General features: G+C 43.1%; 1 protein-coding gene across 2 annotated transcripts in view; it reads left to right on the forward strand.

Annotated features, from left to right (window-relative positions):
* The window catches only part of GLIS1 (GLIS family zinc finger 1), a 211,998-nt gene extending 206,839 nt beyond the window's left edge, over positions 1 to 5,159 (forward strand). For both annotated transcript variants that reach the window (XM_064455060.1, XM_064455061.1), the window contains exons 9-10: positions 557 to 724; positions 4,421 to 5,159. In XM_064455060.1, the coding sequence (XP_064311130.1) occupies positions 557 to 724; positions 4,421 to 4,557 (305 nt within the window). In that variant the 3' untranslated portion in view covers positions 4,558 to 5,159. The remainder of the gene's footprint in view (positions 1 to 556; positions 725 to 4,420) is intronic.
* Positions 5,160 to 10,504: the final 5,345 nt, after the last annotated feature.

Below are 10,504 nucleotides of genomic sequence, written 5' to 3' on the forward strand. Positions count from 1 at the left end.
GTTCAGTGAAAGAGATTTCATTTGAAATAAGAGCAGTCTGAGAAAGGAGAGGTTTAGGGTACTCTTAAAGGTATTTTGAATAAATAGCGCTGCCCCCAGCAGTGCATAATGCAGACCGCATGGGAGAAGACCTTACTCAACTGAAAACCAAGCGGTGCTATTCATTTAAATATTGCATTATTGTATTTAAATGAAAAGTAATTCATGACAGACACATTCCCTTAAGAGCTGAGCATCCTGGACCTGATCCAGTGGAATACATACTACTTAGCTTTGAACACAAGTGGGCTGTTGACTACGTCGGGCTGATCTATTGCTTGAAATGATGCACATCCTTGAGATTTTTGCTTGATGGGGATCACAGTCCACAGCACCATGGGGGACCGAGTCTGATGTAGCTTTTATATTATTGCGCCTTATAGAGTAGCATGATCATTTTTCCATAGTTAAAACCGAGGAACTAAAAACCCCCACAACAGTAATGAAATACTGTGACAGAAATGGAGCTAATACCATTGCAGTAGTGTTAAAATGTGCGTGCAATATCTGTTTTCAGGTTACCAAGGCAGCTTTCACTCAATACAGAACTGTTTCCACTATGGAGACTGCTACAGAACAATGGACCAGTCTGTCACCAGTGATGGGCTAACAGGGGAATCCCATTGCTTTAATCCTCTGAGACAGAATGGCTATCACATACTCAGTGCGCCTTTAGCTTCAACAGGTAATTTTATTCCGCCTATATAGAATTATCCATATGATATTTTTAGCAGGAGGGGAAAAGAACACATTTTGTAGTCAATGCTATTACAAAAATATGTTTGCATAAAAAAACTCAGTCATTGAAATTCATTTGCATCTATAAAAAATCCCAGAAGGAAAGCAAATTTTCTTTCATCCTTCTGCATTTGACTGATGGACAAATTCTCCTTTCGTTCTTCTGGATGTCATAGGCAACACACACTTTCAGGAGAGCTGACAAATGAGACACTTCTCACATTTATTGGGAGGGCTGTTCATTCACAGCTCTTCAGGTATGCTCAGGCAGGCTTTTGTAATCAGATCAAAGTGAATAATATAGTTAACACAGCTCTGGAGAAAGAGCAGCAGCAGCAGGGACTTCCTGTCCATCTAAGAATAAAAGGATGGTTTTGGTTTGCAGTACTGACGTTTACAAAATGCAAAGGCACTGCTTTGATAAATTGAGCTAAAAATATTAGTTAGTTTCTTTTTTTTCAAGAGTTCCTTGATGCTCTTGCATGTTTATGGCAACTGTATTTTCCTGTTTAGCTACATATTTGCATAATGTAAAATTTGCAGCAAGTTATTATAGCTAGATTACTATAATACCTCAATATTTAAGTATTCATTTTTATAAAACATTTTTTTCTACTTTAAAAACCACAATTAGGAATTGACAGAATTACTGAAATCAAACAAAATGTGAGTATTGTCAGAGCCATGAAACACCACCATCTACTGCAATCTTTACTTACATATCTCCAAGAAATTTTTCTTCATGTCTGAATTCAGGAGGGCATCTCGGTTAAGGACGATACTGAAAACATATGTTTAAATGCTTTTTGAAATGGGGCCTGAGTCAGACCACAAAATTAGAGTTGACTTTCCTGTTTGTTTTGTATTAAAGGAGACTCTGTTCAGAGAGAGCGTGCATGCAGTTGTCTGCTGTTCCATACTAGAAAGTGTATGCATCAATAACGAGCACAAGGGAAGAGTTTAAGATGGTTTCAACTTCAACTTTGAATTCTTTTGTGTTATTCATAAGTTTGATGTTACTAAAACAGTTTTTTCATCTTAACATCAAATTTCAAGTCTAGATTGACAGCCTGCAATATTTAAAGAACAGACTAAATAAACTTTCCAAAAGAAATTGTAGGAGCAAAGAATAATACTATGGCAAGACACCAACTTCAACAACAGTTGATTTTTCTGTCTGGGGCTAAACTATTATGAAATGTTTCTGTGTAGTATTTTTGTTTTTAGAGTGGTTATTGAGGTATGCAAATACTTAAAAGGCTGAAACATAAACATATATGAAACACATAAATCTTATCTTTTTGTGTGTAAAATAGAACCATTCAGGTTTGCAAGATTAATCATGGCTATGCATTAATTTTTTTCAGGCTTTTATAGCACCATTAATATTAAATGAGATCTCATCTCACAAGAATGCCAAATGTGACTGGCAAACAGCTGGTCCGTGAATCACATTAACAGTCAATAAATTTTTATTTTCTGTTCAGGACTTTGGATAGTTTACTCTATCTGGAATCTAGTAATGATTTCTGGGGTGTATGCTTATCTTGGGTTTTGTCCATCTGTGGTTGTGTATCCACCCTGTATACAGGCTCATCAAATAGAAATTAGCATAACATAAACACTCGCAAAACTTACCAAAATACTGGTCACTGCACTTGGACCGACGCAGCACAGGGCAGATAAACAGGCCAAGTTCGTCTTCCAGAGACTTTGGACATATGCGCTGCATGCCAGATTTCTGCAGACAGCAGAATTTGACCTGAAAACTAACAGTAAATTAACACGTCATAGGAAAATGCAGAAATGTAAATAAGTAGAGAATTTGGTCTCGAATAATAAAAACATACCTAACAGTAAAATACCTATAACTAACTTCTAAGGGCTGAGCAGGCGGTTCTTTCTGAAATCAGGACTGGCTGTATGAGACTCCAGGATCTGTCACTACTGCTGGGGGTGCGGTGCCGCACAGCCTGGAGGCCTCAGTTAAGCCTGGTGCAGCGTTTGACTCAGCCGTATCTAGACACACTTGCCTGTGGAGTTGGGCAGGTGGAAGAGATGAGAGAAAGGCTGAAGAGAAGAGCGAGCCTCATTTTCCACACGGGGAACTGAAGCACAGAAAAACAGTCATTTCCCAGTGGCTTCAGGGAGTTCCTCTGTCAAGCAGAGAACGGAGCCAGGTCCCAGTGCTTTAACCATGAGGATCAGCCATCCACACAGTGACTTGCAATTCACACCAATGTGATTTGTAAGAGATGTATTTTCTACATCAGGCACTTGGCTCACAGGCATGTTCTTAACTAGAAGAATCTTGTTCCATGTGTTGCCTCAGCTGACTGAATGCTGCTGCTGATTATTAAAGCTGCTGATTATTAAAATTGTGGTAGGTGGGCTGGGTGCAGGGGTCAGAACCTTGTGCTGAAGGTCATACAGATACTTTTCTAAAGACCCAACCCAAATCAGGTGGTACAGGGTAAAAACAGAACGTATGTTAATGGATGAGCATAAGGGGTCAATGTTTCCTGCAGTAGTTGGGGGGGGGGGGGTGGGGGAGGTGAGGGCTATAAAAGTGTTAAAGGGGAAGGCTTCGGAGGTTGCCCAGCCCCAGGCAGGCAGCCAGGCCATGGGGCACATAGGAGGGTCTGGTTGGTGGGAGGAGACGTGCGGGCACAAGGACAGATGCAGAAAGGAGAAGGGAAAGGCAAGGGGTGAACACAGCAGGGGTAAAGTAAGGAAAGAGCTGGTCTGGAGTAAAATTAATACGTGCATGTGAGCCTTGACTGGCCAGTTGCAAAAGCAGGTTATCGTGGGGCGTAACAGGAAGTTTTCATGTCCTTTGGGGTAGGCAATAAATCTCTTGTTTTGGGCTGCCTGGCACTGCAGCTGCCACGGCACTTGGTAGCTGGCAAACCCGTTCCTTTCCACAGGGGTGCACAGCTCAGGGAGGCTCATAACAGCTGTGGAAGTTTGGCATTATAAAAGGAGACGGACAGAGGAATTCTTCCGCACCACAGCAGCTTTCTGGTAGCCTGGCAAGCACCGGCCAGCTGGGCCAGGTGAGGCGCCAGCAGCGTGGTGGGCTTTGGTAGGCTGAGGACAACATGGCACACAGCTCTTTCCACACGTCCTGTGAGCCTGACCTGACTCAGTCACGCTTCCACAGACCTCACGTCTGCAGTACGTGGGGATCTGATAAGTGTAGGATCCAGATTTCTTCTGGATCTTGAGAGCAGCTGGGAGACACATGGAACATTTTTCCCAAGTGCCATTAAAAGGAAAAACACACAAAACAAGAGGACTGCATCACTTTTAGTGCACACTTAGTAGGATCCTTGCCCACTCATTGTTTTGACATCCTGTTCAGATAATGACTGTAAAGTCCCAAGAGAATCATATTCTGATACTTGCGCTTCGCTTGCAAATGGGCAGCTTTCCGCAGAAATGAATGGGAGCTTCATCTACTATGACACAAATGCCCATGGAGATTAGTTTGTGTATCTCCTGGGTAAGGCTTTGATGGTAAACCCTATTGTCTTTCCATTAACACTGTGCTGTACTGTATAATCCCAGGCCTCAAAACTGCTTCCTTCCTTATATGTACTGTGGTACTAAATCATGTCCATACAACTTGTCACGCTTTCAGGCTATGATGCCATCTCTGAAGCACAGTGTGTATCTGAAGACATGGTCTCCAATGGAACTGATGAAAATGGATTCTTCCAAAACAGTGCCTTTGATCACTGCTTGAATCACATTCCTTCCATCTATACAGATACCTAAGAGCAGTGCTGACCTTGTTTCCTTTATTATACCTATAACTGTGTATGTAATAACAAAGGTGTTGTTCAAGTACTTTTATATAGTCTGTATCCCTATATGTGCTCATTTAAATAAACACCTCACATTTACCAAACCATTTTATACATGAATAGCCTGTATAAGATAATATTGGAACCTGTTCCTTTGCTGTGGCACTTTGAAATTCATGCTTTAAGGGAATGAGGAGCATTTCAAGCAGCTTGTTTTGTAAGTTCTCTCAGTAAAGTGTAAATGTAAGTTATATAATAAACTTGTAAAGAAGGGCTGGGGGTTTTTTTTCCTGAAAAGTATGTTTCAGTTTGAGAATGTTGTTCCCTTTAATCAGTTTTCATTTAATTCATTGGTCAATTCTCTCTTTTTTTCTTTTTTTTTCTTTTTTAACTAAAAGGATTTTTTAATCACAGACCTCATGTATATAAAGATCTTCATTTGCTCGCTGGTTTTATATTTTCAGTTTTAAAAGAAAGCATTAAAAACTGGAAACAAGTGTACTGTCATTTCTTAACATCATCAGTCTGCCTGATAAATCCTAATATTACGTTCTTAAAATGCCTGAGAGTGACTTAAACAAAACAGTGACACTTCAGTAACTGTGAAATTAAAGCAGCCCAAGTGTACATGAAGAAAACCAAGGGGCATCGTGGGCTGGCGTCCCCGTGCCCACTGGCCCTGCACCATCTCCCAGCCTTCCTGCCCCTGCCATGGCGGGTGCCATCAGCACATGCAGCTGTCCCAGCGGTGCAGGGGAAAATTAAATGCAGCTATGGTTGGCTTTCTGCCTCCACAAGTAAATGTACGGCCTCATCCCATGTGAGCTCAGTGACACATCACACTGGGCGAACACTGAGTGTGGGGCAGGTCACCCAATTTCTCCATTCCCAAGACCCAGCAGCCACGCTGGACTCTCCAGGCACCCGCTGTAGATAAGAGCAGGACACCTTCAGAGGGCCTTCCTCTGTCCAAAGTGCTTGTCTTCAGTGGCTTCCAGAGGAACAGAGGTCACCTGCAGAAGCTTGGTTTCTGTCACTGGCCCTGGACCCACTGGGCTGCATCTCCCAGCCTAGTCGAGATTCCTGGGAGAGACGGCCATCCTGCAAGGGGACAGGCACTCCCAGTGTGCGCCGATGCAGGCGTGTTAGACATGAGGTCCCGAAAATGCCCCACGGTGGTTTGGGAGAACAATAAGGAAAAACTAACTTAAAAAAAAAATAATGGTTCTCATTTGCAAACCATTTCTAGTTTGGCTGAATAAGGCACCCTAGGAGCAATGCATGTTTAGCTGAAAGGCTTTATTCTGTCTAATGCACAAACCCCAACCTCTGGAAATGCTGCTGCGTGCAGAACCTGCTCTCCCACACGTGTGGGTGCAGCCCACAAAGAAAAAGAGAGGTTGGCAATTTGGGTTAAATAAAGATGTGCCACATCCCTGGGAAGATACTTGGAGTTACCATCAACTTTGCTTTTGTATTATAAATGGAAACAAATGACAACAAATGTCCTAGCTGCCCCGGCAGTATCCACCTGTGGCTGGCTGTGCCTCCCACACCCGATGCCAGAGGGCTTGAGTGTGGGCACAGGCCAGAGCTCGTGTGAAAAGGCTGAAGGACACATTTACAGCAGGTCCCAGAGTGAAGCCTGCAAAAGGACACCATGCCCACACCAGTGACAGGCCGCTCGCACACCAGCACGTCTGCAGCAGCAGAGGCGCGACACCAGGCAGATGGCAGCCCAAGGAGGCTGTCCTGTGCCCGTCCGAGCCAGGGGTGCACACCCGAGATGCTGCTGATGCCTGAGAAGTTTTCACCACCAGGCAAATCTTCATGAGCAGCATTCACTAAAGGACGCCCAGATTGAGCATCAATCAATGTCTGGCAAATACCTTTCATTTGCAGCTCAAAGTTACCCAGGCTACCATGGGGCACCACTGAAGAGCTCACACTGGGTTGAAACCAGTCAGTGACTGAGGACAGTACTTTCTCTTTTTCCTCTCTTCTCCCCATTACCAGGATCTGCTCGGTAGTGGTGTGCCCACGCAGTGCTGTCAAGGACCTTCCCTCATGACAGGTATGCCAGCGCCAAGGCCCATCTCTTCAGTTTTCAGGCCTGTAATCCAATTAGCTGCTCCCCAGAGAACAGCCTAAAATGAGAACCAGCTGCTGGAGTATTTCTTGCCCTGCTCCCCCACCCCCAAAGGACTGACAGAAAAATGTCAAGCACCTGGCTTCAGCAAAATAGCAAGTTCTGCAGGGAAAAAAAATGTTAAATTCAGTAGCATGTTAAGAAAATACCACATTTTGCAGCTGCATAATTAGAATCCAGAGAGCAGGCCCCAAGCTGAATGGGGCGATTCTTTGGCAGCATTTGCAGAAGTGGCATTACTGGGTCCACAGGACTGCGGTTCCCCTTACGGTCACAAAGTTATACAACCACAATGAATATACATATATTTTAAAGCACAATTTGGTGGCAACGTGTGAACCCAGCCGTCAAAAGTACTGGGGAAAGAACAGTAGCAGCATAAACTCAGAGGTCTCCAGTGCCCCAGCCACTCATTGTATTTATGTGTCCTTTGCAGCCCTACCAGGGGATGCCATCTATAACCCCGGGCAGTTTCTAGCTTTGGTGAACACTGTGTACAGAATCAGAGGGTACGGTGAGGGAGTCCCAAGCTTGCAGACAACCCCTGAACAGCTGCTCTCCTGGGGGACCAAGACCCTGCCTTCTGCAAGGGTGTTGTCCCCAGAGGCCATGCAACAGCCTGTGGCCGATGGCTCCCTGCCTCTGTTGGGCACTTCACACAGAGGTGGAGAGGGAGGGAAACCCACACAGGGCAGCAGGGAAAACTGCTGCAATGGAAAGCCCTGGGGTGGCAGCTGAGAAAAGAGAAAAGAAACAACGAAACAACACTGAAGGGGGATGACCAGCAGTCAGTCACAGTGAAAGGCTCGTACCAAGCTGCCCAGGAACGTGGGACACGGCTCGAGTCCAACACAGCACCTGGTGCGCCAGTCCCAGGACTCGGCAGCCCAGGGGTCCGCTCCTGCATGAGCATCGAACACCTGGTGCCACTGCACCGCTCCTCAGCCGTGGCAGCCTCTGCAAACATAGGGGAAACCCTGGATGCCATGCCATCACAGCAGCATGGTTAGCACCGCTCTGAGGCTGATCTGGGCTAACCACAAAGCCTACATGGATGCATTTTACTTGTTTCTCCAGGGCCTGGTTGCAACTTATTAGTGTACATGAAGGTGCCTCTGTATCCAATTTAGCTTTCTGTCCTCAAGAAATTTGAATGAAACTTAGACATTCAGGAAGTTTTACAGTTAGTCACTACAGAACAAGGTGCATGGGGTTATATGACCTCCTCTTTTATAAATGATCTCTAGCTCTCAAGGACGCCCAGTCCCAGCTGCAATCCCATTAATTGTGGCTGCCCTGCCTGGCCCAAGCAGTCCCTGGCAGCACTGACTCATCATTCCTCTCCTAGAATTAAAACACATAAAGGCTCCAAATTGTGCTTTAAGGCTACGCACGTGGCTTTGCTTCTGATCACAGCCACATCTGGCTTGCTGTGCTGTTGCTTATCTACTCTGATGCATCAGAATTTTGGGTGTTTTTGGTCTCAGACGTAAGTGGCCAGAACCCTTTCCTTAAACAAGGAGGCAGGTAGCTTAACAACTGCCAAGAAGTAAAAACTCTAGAGCTTTTGAAGGAGGACTTAGAAAAAACATATCCAAAGCCCAATAAAGCTGTAATGGCTGAGTCAAAAATCAAAATAATTCCTCTGCTTCAATTAGTTGGAGACATTAAAAGGAAATCGTGCCTTAAAAACATGATTAATCTCATTTCCTAAAAATTAAAGATATCCTTCTAAAAATTACATTTTTTAGTTAAAAATACAAACCAACCAAACCTAAACATATTTGATCAATTACAAAAATATTTATGTCACAACAACCAGGCTGTTCAAAACCACACAATGATTCACAAAGGTCTGGGAAACTTACAGCATAGCAGCTGGAGTGATGATTTAATTCCAGAATCTGTGTGAATCAGGTTTTCTGTAAATTAAAAGGATAGATTCAGAGAAATGCAAAGGCACTCATTTGAGTCTGTAGGGTTTGGAAAGTTATCCATAACAAAACCATTAAAATACACAATAGCACAAGTTAATGGTTACTTGTGTGCTTGTGTACTTCATTATTTCCCTTTATTACATGTAAGTAGGGAAGTATCTCATGTAAGCTTTTCCTAAAGACACAAAGAAACCTTTCAATGGAATTTATTGCTTGGCAAGTTTCTCATTGTGGTGCTGTAAAAACCCCACTAACTAATACGTATAATAACTGGAGTAAAGCTTTATAATAGTAGAAAATTATTACCCTGTGGAATTAAAATGGAACTGCTGGGTCCAGCTGACTGTCAGATACTTTTTCAATCTAAGCAACAGAATTCAAATAATAAATTACAACAGTACTTTATAAATAGCTACAAATCATTTCCCCAGTGAATGAAAACCCCATTTAGCCCCGTGTATGTACTCTGTGTGTACGCAGGCCGCTTTAGGAATGACTGAAATTAGATGACCTTCAGTGGCTGATCAAGCTGGGAGAGAGAAAATTAATTTCAAGTTGACACTGAAGCAGCTAAAGCACTACTTCGCGCTTTCCACCAGATGGGATACAAGCCAAACATTCAGCAGGGCCTCTCCATTTTTAATATAACCAAGCTCAAGTTTTTCATTGTATGGAAAACCAAAATCCTTGTTCTTTTCCCATTTATTTCTGCAGTGCTTCACAAGCTATAGAGCACTTTTGCAAGTGAGCAAATGAGATGTATGCATGTGGCATATCGTGACAAAATAACACTATTGTAATGCCATAATTCTGATGTGGCTACACGACACAGGAATTTGCAAGACCAAAGCCTCAGGTCTGCAGTAGCAACAGCCGGTGGCAGGTATCAGAATGGGTCAGTACCTTTTCAGATTATATTTTCTAGTTATGTACACACCAAACATCAGGAACAGCTGCTGCTCGTGGAAAGGCTTCCCTGCTTCTGAGATTGTCCTTTCAGCTGGACACATTTTCTAAATGGTAGAAGTCCAAAAAAACGAATTCCAGAGCACATTAAGAGTACTGATTTGATACTGCAGTAGATGTCAGTTACACAAGCAGTGCAAAAAAAAAACCCTGGTTCTTAAAAACAACAACCAAGCATGTGAAAATAAAGAGTTACTGTAAATTGAATTTAAATTGCATAAGAGTAAAAGATTTCAATGTTTTTTCTTATGATTTCATTAAACCTTACACAAGTTTAGTTCAGTTCTCCGGTAATGTATTTGTATTAAACTAGAAGATCAGCACAACAGAAGATGAAAGTATAGCCAGACTATACCATTTAATTCACTGACAGCAAAAAGTCATTGGAATATTCTCTCCTGAGATAAGCCCTTCTGAGGTCTGCAGAGTTACACTAAAAGCTCCTCTCTACTTATATTTCAAAGCAAACTGCAAACTCCCTTAAGTGATTTGGAAGCTCAGACTCAGCAGAAAAAGAGCTGTAGATGTCTAGATTGTCAAAGCTTTGCCAGGTTGCATATCCTGGCTCCATGGGCTGTCAGCCACTCATAGCTGCAAAACCAGTCAAACCATTGCAGGCATTTTTCTTTAAAGCATCTAAACCATAGAAAGTCCCAATCTAGCTAAAGCCCTTACATGACTGAGCTTTTTACCTGGTTTCTACTGAGATGAAAAGAAATTTGCCTATTCCTTTGGCAAAAAGATTCTTGTAGTGGTGGTGAAGCCAGAAAAAAATCAAATCATTCTTCTGTGCTAAAACATTTTGTGGCTGCAGCCAGTAACTCTCGTTCAAAACCAAGTGACTCAACTTCAAAAGTGTATTTCTG

The sequence above is a fragment of the Phalacrocorax carbo genome, chromosome 6 (assembly GCF_963921805.1).
Source record: "Phalacrocorax carbo chromosome 6, bPhaCar2.1, whole genome shotgun sequence".
Taxonomy (NCBI): Eukaryota; Metazoa; Chordata; class Aves; order Suliformes; family Phalacrocoracidae; genus Phalacrocorax; species Phalacrocorax carbo.